Source organism: Scyliorhinus torazame, chromosome 15 (genome assembly GCF_047496885.1).
Source record: "Scyliorhinus torazame isolate Kashiwa2021f chromosome 15, sScyTor2.1, whole genome shotgun sequence".
NCBI lineage: Eukaryota > Metazoa > Chordata > Chondrichthyes > Carcharhiniformes > Scyliorhinidae > Scyliorhinus > Scyliorhinus torazame.
In genome coordinates, this window is record NC_092721.1 from 6,379,786 (window position 1) to 6,393,215 (window position 13,430).

General features: G+C 50.8%; 1 protein-coding gene across 1 annotated transcript in view; it reads left to right on the forward strand.

Annotated features, from left to right (window-relative positions):
- LOC140391490 (uncharacterized) overlaps positions 1–13,430 on the forward strand; it is a 406,857-nt gene that overhangs the window by 213,311 nt on the left and 180,116 nt on the right. The window contains exons 9-13 of the mRNA XM_072476012.1: positions 6,555–6,629; positions 6,738–6,800; positions 11,247–11,282; positions 12,251–12,292; positions 13,299–13,382. Coding sequence (XP_072332113.1) covers positions 6,555–6,629; positions 6,738–6,800; positions 11,247–11,282; positions 12,251–12,292; positions 13,299–13,382 — 300 coding nt within the window. The remainder of the gene's footprint in view (positions 1–6,554; positions 6,630–6,737; positions 6,801–11,246; positions 11,283–12,250; positions 12,293–13,298; positions 13,383–13,430) is intronic.

Consider the following 13,430-nt stretch of genomic DNA (forward strand, 5'->3'; position numbering starts at 1 on the left):
AAAGAGGACCCCCTGTCGCTGTGGACGTATGCGGGGTAACTGAACAGTGTGAAGATGCTGTTCAGGGCTTTAATGACTGTGGCCGCGGTCATGTCAGAGCAGGGAATGGCAAAAGGGAAGCGGGAGTATTCGTCCACCACATTAAGAAAATATGCGTTGCGGTCGGTGGAGGGGAGGGGCCCTTTGAAATCGAGACTGAGGCGTTCAAAGGGGCGGGAAGCCTTAATCAGGTGCGCTCCATCCGGCCTGAAAAAATGCGGTTTGCATTCCGCGCAGATGTGGCAGTCCCTTGTGACTGTACGGACCTCCTCTAAAGAGTATGGGAGATTGCGGGACTTGATGAAGTGGAAAAACCGAGTGACCCCCGGGTGGCAGAGGTCCTCGTGGAGGGTTTGGAGGCGGTTAATTTGTGCGTTGGCACATGTGCTGCGGGATAGGGTATCGGACGGCTCGTTCAGCTTTCCGGGACGGTACAAAATCTCATAGTTGAAGGTGGAGAGCTCGATCCTCCACCTTAAGATCTTGTCGTTTTTGATTTTGCCCCGCTGTGCATTATCGAACATGAAGGCTACCGACCGTTGGTCCGTGAGGAGAGTGAATCTCCTGCCGGCCAGGTAATGCCTCCAATGTCGCACAGCTTCCACTATGGCTTGGGCTTCCTTTTCCACTGAGGAGTAGCGGATTTCTGAGGCGTGGAGGGTCCGGGAGAAAAAGGCCACGGGTCTGCCCGCTTGGTTAAGGGTGGCCACTAGAGCTATGTCGGAGGCGTCGCTCTCGACCTGGAAGGGGAGGGACTTGTCGATGGCGCGCATCGTGGCCTTTGCGATATCCGCTTTGATGCGGCTGAAGGCCTGGCAAGCCTCTGTCGACAGAGGGAAGGTCGTGGTCTGTATTAGGGGGCGGGCCTTGTCTGCGTACTGGGGGACCCACTGGGCGTAGTATGAAAAGAACCCCAGGCAGCGTTTCAGGGCTTTTGGGCAGTGCGGGAGGGGAAATTCCATGAGGGCGTGCATACGTTCGGGGTCGGGGCCTATTATCCCATTGCGCACTACGTAGCCCAGAATGGCTAGCCGATTGGTGCTAAAAACACACTTGTCCTCGTTGTACGTGAGGTTCAAGGCTTTGGCGGTCTGGAGGAATTTTTGGAGGTTGGCGTCGTGGTCCTGCTGGTCGTGGCCGCAGATGGTTACATTGTCGAGATACGGGAACCGCAACCCATGTTGATCAACCATTCGGTCCATCTCCCGTTGGAAGACCGAGACCCCGTTTGTGACGCCAAAAGGGACCTTTAGGATGGTATATGGTATAATCGCCCGTCTGCCTCGAAGGCTGTGTACTTGCGGTCACTTGGGCGGATGGGGAGCTGATGGTAGGCGGACTTGAGGTCCACGGTGGAGAAGACTTTATATTGGGCAATCCGATTGACCATGTCGGATATGCGGGGGAGAGGGTACGCGTCTAGTTGTGTGTACCTGTTGATGGTCTGGCTATAGTCTATGACCATCCTTTGTTTCTCCCCTGTCTTCACTACTACCACCTGCGCTCTCCAGGGACTATTGCTGGCCTGGATTATGCCCTCCTTTAGTAGCCGCTGGACTTCGGACCGAATGAAGGTCCGGTCCTGGGCGCTGTACCGTCTGCTCCTAGTGGCGATGGGTTTGCAATCCGGGGTGAGGTTCGCAAACAAGGACGGGGGTTGCACCTTGAGGGTTGCGAGGCCGCAGATAGTGAGTGGGGGTATTGGGCCGCCGAATTTGAACGTAAGGCTCTGTAGATTGGATTGAAAATCTAATCCCAGCAAGGTGGGGGCACAGAGTTGGGGAAGGACGTTTAGTTTGTAGTTTTTTATCTCCCTCCCCTGCATCGTTAGGGTAACTATGCAGAATCCTTGGATCTGTACGGAGTGGGATCCTGCAGCTAGGGAAATCTTTTGTGCGCTGGGATAGGTGGTCAAGGAACAGCGTCTTACCGTGTCGGGGTGTATAAAGCTCTCTGTGCTCCCGGAGTCGACTAAGCATGGCGTCTCGTGGCCGTTTATTAGCACCGTTGTCGTCGTCGTCTGGAGTGTCCAGGGCCGAGCTTGATCGAGCGTAATTGAAGCGAGACGTGGTTGTAGTAGTGGAGTGGGGTCCGTTGTTGCCGTCCAAGATGGCGTCGGGGATGGACAAAATGGCCGCCCCCATACATCGCACGTGGCTGGTGGGTCACAAGATGGCGACGGGGGTGGACAAAATGGCCGCCCCCACGCGTCGTACAGGTCTGGGGCGGTCCAAGATGGCGGCGCCCTTCCTCCCCTCGTGGTGGCCGAGGCCCAAAATGGCGGCATCTGCAGGTCGCACATGGGGCGCTGAGGGGGCTGGGAGCGCTAGGACCGCGAGCTCTAGGACCGCGCGGAGCTCCCTCACCGCGAGCGCTAGGACCGCGAGCGCTAGGACCGCGCAGAGCTCCCTCACCGGGGACAGCGGTGGTCGGGACCCAAGTTGGTGGCGCCGGCGGGTCAGACGTGGGGCGTGGGGTGGGGGTTAGGGGGGCGTTAGGGACGCGCAAAACTCCCTCTTCTCCGTGGAGAGTGGTGGCCGGGACCCAAGGCGGTAGCGCCGGCGGGTCATACATGGGGTACGGGGAGGGGGGTTGGGGAGCGTAAGCGGCGTGCAGGGCTCCCTGTTCTCCCGGGACCGCGGTGGTCGGGACCCAGAGCGGCTGCGCCTGCGGGTCGTACATGGCGTGCTGGGGGGGGGTTGGGGCGCGTAAACGGCTTGCAGAGCTCCCTGTTCTCCCGGGACAGCGGCGACCTCGCGGGACCGGCACACAACCGCGTAATGGCCCTTTTTCCCGCAGCTCTTGCAGATAGCTGCGCGGGCCGGGCAGCGCTGCCGGGGGTGTTTCGCCTGGCCGCAGAAATAACAGCGGGCGCCCCCGGTGCGACTTGGCGTTTGGACCGCGCAAGCCTGTGGGGTGTCCGGGGGGGGGGGGGGTGGGTTTGTCGCGATGGGTGCTTACGGAGCCCAATTGGCTGCCGCGCGGTCGGGGCCGTAGGCGCGGGTATTATGCGCGGCCACGTCTAGGGAGGCTGCTAGGGCCCGGGCCTCTGAGAGTCCTAGCGACTCTCTTTCTAGAAGTCTTTGGCAGATTTGGGAGGAATTCATACCTGCCACAAAAGCATCGCGCATTAACATGTCCGTGTGTTCATTTGCGTTCACCGAAGGGCAGCTGCAGGCTCGTCCCAAAATCAGCAGCGCGGCGTAGAATTCGTCCATCGATTCTCCGGGACCTTGCCGTCTCGTCGCGAGCTGGTAGCGAGCGTAGATTTGGTTAACTGAGCGGACATAGAGACTTTTCAGTGCTGCGAACGCCGTCTGGAAATCCTCCGCGTCTTCGATGAGGGAGAAGATCTCCGTGCTCACCCTCGAGTGCAGGACCTGTAGTTTTTGGTCTTCTGTGACCCGGCCGGTGGCCGTTCTGAGGTAGGCCTCGAAACAAGTCTGCCAGTGCTTGAAGGCTGCTGCCGCGTTCACTGCGTGGGGGCTGATCCTCAGGCATTCCGGAATGATCCTGAGCTCCATAGTCCTTTTTAGGCACGCTTAATAAATTGTAGCGCACAAAGACTCCGTGAGGCGAATAGAGTGAAGTCGATGAGGCTTTATTAAGCGTGTCTGTTCCCCCGCAGCTCAATAGTAGACTGGCCTGCGGGGGAGGACTCCGGCTTCTTATACTCCGCCTTCAGGGCGGAGCTAGAGGTCAACGGCCAACCAGGACCCGGGATCTGTCAGCCAATGACATTAGGGCTTCCAGTCCCACATGACACCCAATACATACTACCACACCCTTCTTAAACAGAGGAACAACATTGGCTATTCTCCAGTCCTCCGGGACATCCCCTGAAGACAGTGAGGATCCAAAGATTTCTGTCAAGGCCTCAGCAATTTCCTCTCCAGCCTCCTTCAGTATTCTGGGGTAGATCCTATCAGGCCCTGGGGACTTATCTACATTAATATTTTTAAAGACACCCAACACCTCGTCTTTTTGGATCTCAATGTGACCCAGGCTATCTACACACCCTTCTCCAGACTCAACATCTACCAATTCCTTCTCTTTGGTGAATACTGATGCAAAGTATTCATTTAGTACCTCGCCCATTTCCTCTGGCTCCACACATAGATTCCCTTGCCTATCCTTCAGTGGGCCAAACCCTTTCCATGGCTACCCTCTTGCTTTTTATGTACGTGTAAAAAGCCTTGGGATTTTCCTTAACCCTATTTGCCAATGACTTTTCGTGACCCCTTCTAGCCCTCCTGACTGCTTGCTTAAGTTCCTTCCTACTTTCCTTATATTCCACGCAGGCTTCGTCTGTTCCCAGTCTTTTAGCCCTGACAAATGCCTCCTTTTTCTTTTTGACGAGGCCGACAATATCTCTCGTTATCCAAGGTTCCCGAAAATTGCCGTATTTATCCTTCTTCCTCACAGGAACATGCCGGTCCTGAATTCCTTTCAACTGACACTTGAAAGCCTCCCACATGTCAGATGTTGATTTGCCCTCAAACATCCGCCCCCAATCTATGTTCTTCAGTTCCGGCCTAATATTGTTATAATTAGCCTTCCCCCAATTTAGCACATTCATCCTAGGACCACTCTGATCCTTGTCCACCAGCACTTTAAAACTTACTGAATTGTGGTCACTGTTACCGAAATGCTCCCCTACTGAAACATCTACCACCTGGCCGGGCTCATTCCCCAATACCAGGTCCAGTACCGCCCCTTCCCTAGTTGGACTGTCTACATATTGTTTTAAGAAACCCTCCTGGATGCTCCTTACAAACTCCGCCCCATCTAAGCCCCTGGCACTAAGTGAGTCCCAGTCAATATTGGGGAAGTTGAAGTCTCCCATCACCACAACCTTGTTGTTTTTACTCTTTTCCAAAATCTGTCTACCTATCTGCTCCTCTATCTCCCGCTGGCTGTTGGGAGGCCTGTAGTAAACCCCCAACATTGTGACTGCACCCTTCTTATTCCTGATCTCTACTCATATAGCCTCACTGCCCTCTGAGGTGTCCTCCCGCAGTACAGCTGTGATATTCTCCCTAACCAGTAGCGCAACTCCGCCTCCCCTTTTACATCCCCCTCTATCCCGCCTGAAACATCTAAATCCTGGAACGTTTAGCTGCCAATCCTGCCCTTCCCTCAACCAGGTCTCTGTAATGGCAACAACATCATAGTTCCAAGTATTAATCCAAGTTCTAGAGCACTGCTCTAGAGCACTGCTCTCGGAGCACTGCTCCTTCCTCGGGTGAATCCTCAGGTGACTCGTAGTTCACCTGAGGAAGGAGCAGCGCTCCGAAAGCTAGTGATTCGAAACAAACCTGTTGGACTTTAACCTGGTGTTGTAAGACTTGATAAATATGTGCAGTTGTCAATCCTTCACATCTGATGGCCTCTCGCACAAGATCTATCATTTAACATTTATTCTCAGCAGTTACGTTACAAAGAATTATCCAGCATTCAGCACAGAAACAGACCATTCTGCCCATCTGGTCCATGCTGATGTTTATGCTCCATGTGAGGCTCCTCTCACCCTCTTACACCTCAGCCAATCTTTCTATCAGCCTTTCTATTCCTTTCTCCCTCTTTGTAATAACCCCACAAGGCCCATGGGGATGCCCTGTTGGTCTCTGTGTGGGACTTGCGGGATATTTGTTTTCACTAGCCCGCCCAGATGGGGCTGTAAGAACAGTGTAAAGGCCGGCCCCAAAAGGGCCCGGCATGTTGCTGTCCCAACGGGACTTTACTCTGTAAATATATTTGCTGTCGCGGGCAGACTCTTTGTGGCCACCAATAACTCGGCATTCACCTTCGCGCTCGGCTTCCTGCACCTTAATACTCTTGAATGTATCTACATTCACCTCACTCCCAGTGGCCGTGAGTTCCACAATCTCATTCCACGTTCTCTGCACTCTTTGACCTGAATTTGCTTCCAGTTCCTCCAGAGTCAGTCTCTGTGTAAACCCAGCTCAATGGTGTGTAACACAGGGCCTGACTCCTGTCCAAACAATATAACCCTGTCATTTACATGATTGACGGGAGGTCAGAGAGTCTTCCAACACCGAAGGAGGCCATTCGTCCCCTCGTACTATGCTGGCTCTTTGGAAGATCTATCCATTTAGGCCCACTCCCAATGCTTTTTTCCTGTAGCTCCTGCAAAATGTTTCCACTTGAATTATTTGTTAAAATTCTCTTTTGAAAGTTATTATTGAATCAGCTCCCATCGCCTCCCAATCACAACTCACTGTAAAAAAAACAATTCTCCTCATCTCCCCCTCTGATTCTTTGGCTCATTGGCTTCAATCTCCAGTTATCGGCCTTCCTGTCGATCAAAACCCTCCATGATTTTGAGCACCTCGATTAAATGTCCAAAGTGAACAACCCCAGTCTCTGTGCGGTAACTGAAGTCTCTGAAACCCGGTAAGCCTCCTCCACTCCCTCTCCAAGGCCTCGACATCCTTTGGATTCATGCCTCTCTGCAAGTAAATTGATACTCTGATGAATTTGTTTTTAAACAGGGAGACCCAGGTGATGTCATTGGGCCTTCGGTATTGAAGGGGGAGCGAGGTTTCCCAGGATCACCGGGAATACAGGTGAGCTTTGGTCTCTGAGGTTTTCTGGAAACATCCATTCTACAAGCCAGTGTCTGACTGTCTCCTCGTACTCCCTCAGTCCTAAGGAATTTCATTTATTTTAAACAGGGTGTACCAGGGAATCCTGGAACGATAGGACCCATTGGCCCAAACGGATATCCTGGACCTTCAGTAAGTCTCTTTATTCTTATTTCCTGTGTAAAATGTGTTTTGGTTAAAATCAGGCAGGGGTGAGTTGGTTCTGGGACACAGGGAGAGGGGGAGAGAGAGGTAGAGATCACATCACCAAGTTGGGTGGGAGGGTGAATTGTGACAAGATGCAGGGATCCTACAGCAAGATCTGGACAGGTTGGCCGAGTGGGCAAACCAATGGTAGATGCAGTATAATTTGGATAAGTGTGAGGTTATTCATTTTGGAAGCAAAAACAGGAGGCAGATTACTACCTGAATGGTTGTAAATTGGGAGAGGGGAGTGTGCAGCGGGACCAGGGTGTCCTTGTGCAACAGTCGCTGAAGGTAAGCATGCAGATGCAGCAGGCGGTAAAGAAGGCTAATGGTACGTTGGCCTCCATTGCGAGAGGTTTCGAGTATAGAAGCAGGGTTGTGTTGCTGCAATTGTACAGGGTCTTGGTGAGGCCACACCTGGAGTATTGTGGGCAGTTTTGATGTCCTTCTCTGAGGAAGGATGTTCTTGCTCTCGAGGGAGTGCAGCGAAGGTTTACCAGACTGATTCCAGGGATGGCGGGACTGTCATATGAGGAGAGATTGACGAGGTTGGGATTGTTCTCGCTGGAGTTCAGAAGAATGAGGGGGGAACTCATAGAGACTTATAAAATTCTAACAGGACTGGACAGGGTAGATGCAGGGAAGATGTTACCAATGATGGGTGTGTCCAGAACCAGGGGTCACAGTCTGAGGATTCAGGGTAAACCATTTCGGACAGAGATAAGGAGACATTTCTTCACACAAAGAGTGGTGAGTCTGTGGAATTCATTACCACAGGAAGTAGTTGATGCTAAAACTTTGAATATATTCAAGAGGCGGCTGGATATAGCACTTGGGGAGAATGGGATCAAAGGCTATGGGGAGAAAGCAGGATTAGGCTATTGAGTTGGATGATCAGCCATGATGGTGATGAATGGCAGAGCAGGCTCGAAGGGCCAAAAGGCCTCCTCCTGCTCCTATCGTCTATATATTTATGTATCTGTGATTTTAGATCTGGAAATGGTGAACTGTTTGATTAGTTTCACTGAAGGGGCTGATTGGGTGGCACTGCTTTGGGGACCCCACCAGCCTGGAGCACAAGTCGCAAATCCACCTTGGAAAATTAATTTTGCTCCATGCTGTCAACACTTGATCCAAAGATGACACCTCAAGCAGCGATTTCCTTTGGGCATGAGGTCTTTGCTCTGTCTTCTAACAACAGGTGGCATTTTCTGATCCAGTTATTCTGTGGACAGGGTGCCCTGGGGTCCTGTGTGCTCTAATGACAGCGTCGGACTCCAGATGTACAACCAGACTCCTGCATGTCCGGGAAACAATACCAAAGGTTTTCACTGGGGAATGGCGGGTGAGGGTATATCTGCATGTGGAAAATGCTGATCTTTAGTTAGATCCATATTTCTCCTTCTGGCCCTCAGCTGCTGTGCGCCATTGTCCAGCCACTCGGTACCAGCGGTTCGCTGCTGCCTGAGCTACAGGCTGTGGGGAAACGGAGAGAGAGCTCATTATTTCTCTTCTTCTAGGATCCCCTTCATTTAAAGGGAAATCGAATATCCTGAATTTATTGCCCCCCTCAAAACAACAGATTTAGGAAATGGAACTTGTTAAGTGTTGTAAACCAATGCATCTCTGTGTCGTGTGCCACATGATTACGTGGTGATGTCCTCATAGGCATTGGAGAGATTTCACCATCTTCCATATTAAACTGTGAGCGAGCAACACCTCGCTAATAAAGTCTGACTGGCTGGTTAAGTAACCTACGGTGTGGCAGCCTTTTCATCCTTTGTTTCTACTGTAAAGAAAGAGCAGAACAACTAAAAACATAACAATAAAAGACAACGCTGGCGACGAGGACAGTTTTCCAGTGAAAATTGTCCAGGATCGATTTTCAGGTGACCAACTCTACCATCCATTGAAGTATGGTAAATCTGGACGTTGCAAATGGATTTTTAGCCTTTGCTAATGGTGTGCATTAGTTTTCAAATTGATAGGGAGCACTCTGGATTGTTCCTTAATTTTGCTTTTACTCGACCGAGACCCTGGGAGCGCTCAAACAGTCGGAGGCGTGGAAAAGAGAATTTTTTCCAGCCTGCACGTCGATGGTCAATTCAAACAAACCCCTGGGCTCAAAACCTCCAAGAAAACCTCCGAGCAAAGAAATAAAATAAGGGTGTGTGCTGTGTCAAAACGAGAGTACATACCAAAACTGGGGCTTCGCACATGGGGAGGATACAGCGCCAGATCCTCAGCTCAGAGAGAGACAGAGACAGACAGACAGATAGACAGATAGACAGAGGAGAGAGAGAGAAAGAGAGAGACATATGGTCATGGAAAAACAACTGCTCTATTCAAAAACAAGAAATAATAATGCGTGAATAACCAAGATTAATCTACCTTAAAGCTGAAATCTTCTGGTTTTAAATTGGCACTTGCAAAAAAAATGGAAAGGAAACAATTTTTTCCCTTAAAGCCACAGTCCATCCAAGAAAATAAATTAGAGGGGAGGAAAAGTTAAAGAAAGTATTACAACTTTAGAACAGATAACTGCAGTGACACAATTGAACCATTTGATGAGAATGCAGACGATTGGAGTTCCTATGAAGAAAGATTCCACTATTACCTTGTTGCAAACAAAATACCAGATGAAATTAAAGTGGCAATTTTCTTGAGTGTGATAGGACGGAAAGCCTTCACCCGATTACAAAGTCTTGTCCATCCTGTCAAGTATGGTACAATAACGTATGAGCAATTAGCTAAGACCCTTGATGAACATAATTCTCGTCCAAACCATTGATCATTGCAAAGAGATTCAGATTTCAAGGAGAAGGTGAAAATATTCAACAGCTTGTACTACGGAAACTAGCCAAGAATTGTGAATTTGGACCGACCCTTGAGGACACGCTGCGAGACAGACTTGTGAGCAGATTGAGAAATGAGACAAATCATTGACGATTGCTGACAAAAAGCTCTCTAAAGCTCAAACACCCCAGTTGAAATAGCGGTGTCCATGGAGTTGGCAGCGATAGAAGCTTCCCAAATCGGAGCTGCCGCCAAAATAAACAAGATGAATACTGAGAGAAGATATCTCAACATGCAAGTAGCTCATAGGTGTAACCAGGTGGGGCATCCTGCACAGGAATGTTGGTGTTGAGAAAACAAATGTCGCAATTGTGGCAGGTCAGATACAAAGACATGCTGGGCCAGACAGAATCCTCAAACCATGAAGATAGGTCAACACAAGGTTGTATCAAAACCCATACAAAACATCTATGGAGGCAGCAAAGACAGTGAAAATTCCCAGGAAGAGGTGCGATTCTCCAAAACGGGCCCGGGGTCGACCGATTCTGTCCCCCACAGGGGGCCAGCACGGCACTGGAGCGGTTCATGCCGCTCCAGCCTCCCTTCCCGGCATCAAATGGGCACCGCGCCAACCCGTGCACGCGCGGGGGACTTCTTCAGCGCGCCGGCCCTGACGTAGGCCCGGGGGGGGGGGGGGGTAGAGGCCGGCCCGCCGATCGGTGGGCCCTGATCGCGGGCCAGACCCCATCGGAGGCCCCCCCCCCCCCCCCCCCCCCGGTGAAGGAGCGCTTTTCGCCGCCCCACAGGCCGCCCCCCGACCCTTCGCACAGAGTTCCCGCCGGCAGCGACCAGGGGTGAACGGCGCCAGCGAGACTCTGTCGTATCCGCGCGGCCGCTCGGCCCATCCGGGCCGGAGAATCGGCGGCCCCGCTGATTCCGGCGGCCTGCGCCGCATCAAACGCACCGGCGCAAATGGCGCCGATTCTCTGCACCTCGGAGAATCGTGTGCTGGCATCGGGGCGTCGTGCCGCGGTTTCTCAGACCCGACGCGGGGCTCGGAGAATCGTGCCCCGATGTGTCGAGAGATTAAGGAACTCAAACTCGGGGTATTATTGATGCAAGGCAATGCACAGAGATTTTGAGTTTACACAAAATTAAATGGGAACTAAATGAAAATTGAAATGGATACAGGAGCCGCTGTGTGTCATCTTTGAAAATTATACCAACTAAAGATAGATAGGTTTGTCCACACTAAAGGTGTCCTGAGGTATTGGGAGAGCATGAAAGTGTGGCATTCAGATTGACAATTGGCCCTGATCAATTTGAATGGCAGAGCAGGCTGGAAAGGCCCAATGGCCTCTTGCTGTTCCTAATTCCTATATTTCTGTTTCTAATTATCTCCTCCGATAACATGCCCCACAAAACATTCCCATTTGACCCAGCTTTTGGTCACTTGTCCCTAATATGTCCTGGTATGACTTGTGTGACCTTTTCTTCGATACCCTCCTGTGCAGCACCTTGGGATGTTTTACATTCAAGGGGTTATGTTAATGCAAGCTGTTTTTGTTAACAGTCTGTTTTATTTTGTTGTTGTAGGGTCCTCCAGGTATCCCTGGCCCTCCAGGACCAAAGGTAAAGGATTCTATTCAGAGCCAGGATTGGTATTATTGTTTTTGCATTAATATTATTTGTATTACTGTCGCTTTCCCTCCATGTGAGATGATAGAATTACAACAGTTCTCTTGGGGGTGGGGTGTTTCACTCGGTGCAGTTTTGCTCAATGCTGAAGAGGCAAATCAGCAAGAGGCAACTTCTGCCACAGGTCAGGTGGTTAGCAGGTTGTTTATGGTGTTGCCACCTGTTGCCAAGTCACTGTAGCCGCTAATCATTGTAGTGGCGCCCCCAGGCGATGCCGCCATTTTCCTCCTTCACCCCTCGTGTCTCCCAGGTGCGCTAGTCAATGTTGAGGGCCTTCCTGTCATTCTGGCAAGAATCCTGGCTTTGGAGGACCTGCTGCTTTTCTAGGCTTGTCTTCTTCGCCACACAGAAAATCCTTCAGTGTACAAACATCTTCCATCCTGCTGACACGCCTGAGCCAACAAACCTCTGCTCGATGACTGCTGCCATACACTGGAGCTTTGTCTTCGAGAGGTGTGGTGATTGTCCCTTTCAGGGCAACACAGCAGAGTAAGGGTCACGTGGCCTGAGTGGCCAATCAGAGTGTGTGATCGCCCCCACGGTGAGAGAGGCTCCTAGGCAGAGACGTTCCTGTGACCCACACTTTGATGTGTGCTCTTAAAGGGACAATCACCACAAGAGGATGACTACACTCGTGACTTTTGTTCCACCTATCTCAGCAAAGTGCAGAGACTGAGGTCTCATAAACCAACACCGTTGTCCTAAGGTTCAACTAGACGTTATCTGAGATTGACTTTGTGAGTTAGTCGAAGGCATTCTGTACCGAATTCTGTCTCAGCGTGTTATTGATTATTCATACCAATGGTATTACTGATATTGATGACACTGATATTAATATTATTGATATTCTTGAGCTTGTTGTGGTCCATCTCCAGTTGACTCTTTCTTCCTTCTGTTAACAGGGAAACATGGGAGTGCAGTTTTATGGACCAAAGGGTGTAAAGGTGAGATCCTACCAATAAATTTCAATTCCCTTTTACAAACAAGATGATTCACCCAATAAAACTCAAATTAATCAACGTCCACCGACATATGATTAAAAATCTGCCAGCGCTTCCTGTCGAACCTCCTGCCAGAGGGGAGGGAGATATGAGAGGGAGGGAGGGGGAGAGGGGGAGGGATAAGGGGAGGGGAGGTGAAAGGGGCGCTATGAAACCCTAAGACATAGGAGCTCAGTGAGGCCATTCGGCCTGAATCTGCTCCGTCATTCAGTGAGATCATGACTGGTCCGATATAATCCTCAACTCCACTTTCCCACTTTATCCCCATAACCCTCGATTCCCTAATAAAAGCAAATTACTGCGGATGCTGGAATCTGAAACCAAAGAGAAAATGCTGGAAAATCTCAGCAGGTCTGGCAGCATCTGTAGGGAGAGAAAAGAGCTGACGTTTCGAGTCCACCCTCGATTCCCTCACTGGTTAAAAATCTGTCAATCTCATTGAACTACTTAAGGATCTAAAGGATAGAGAGGAGGGAGAAAGCGGGTACAGCGGGGACATTTTGAGCTGGTTTGTGCTATCATGTTGGGAGTTGGCAGCACGGTAGCACAGTGGTTAGCACAGTTGCTTCACAGCTCCAGGGTCCCAGGTTCGATTCCCGGCTTGGGTCACTGTCCGTGCGGAGTCTGCACATTCTCCCCGTTTGTGCGTGGGTTTCCTCCGGGTGCTCCGGTTTCCTCCCACAGTCCAAAGATGTGCAGGTTAGGTGGATTGGCCATGATAAATTGCCCTTAGTGTCCAAAATTGCTCTTAGTGTTGGGTGGGGGTTACTGGGTTATGGGGATAGGGTGGAGGTGTGGACCTTGGGTAGGGTGCTCTTTCCAAGAGCCGGTGCAGACTCGATGGGCCGAATGGCCTCCTTCTGCACTGTAAATTCTATGATTCTATGAGTCAAGCTGCTTGCGGACAATGTTAACTGTTCTGACAAACATTGTGTCTGTATTTTCGAAGGGTGAGTCAGGAATTCAAGGACCGCCAGGTCCACCTGGTGCAGAGCTGACAGGAGGAACGACAAAAATTCTCATCGGAGAGAAGGTTTGTTGATTTAAACACATCTCTTTTTGGATCATTTTGCAGGATAGT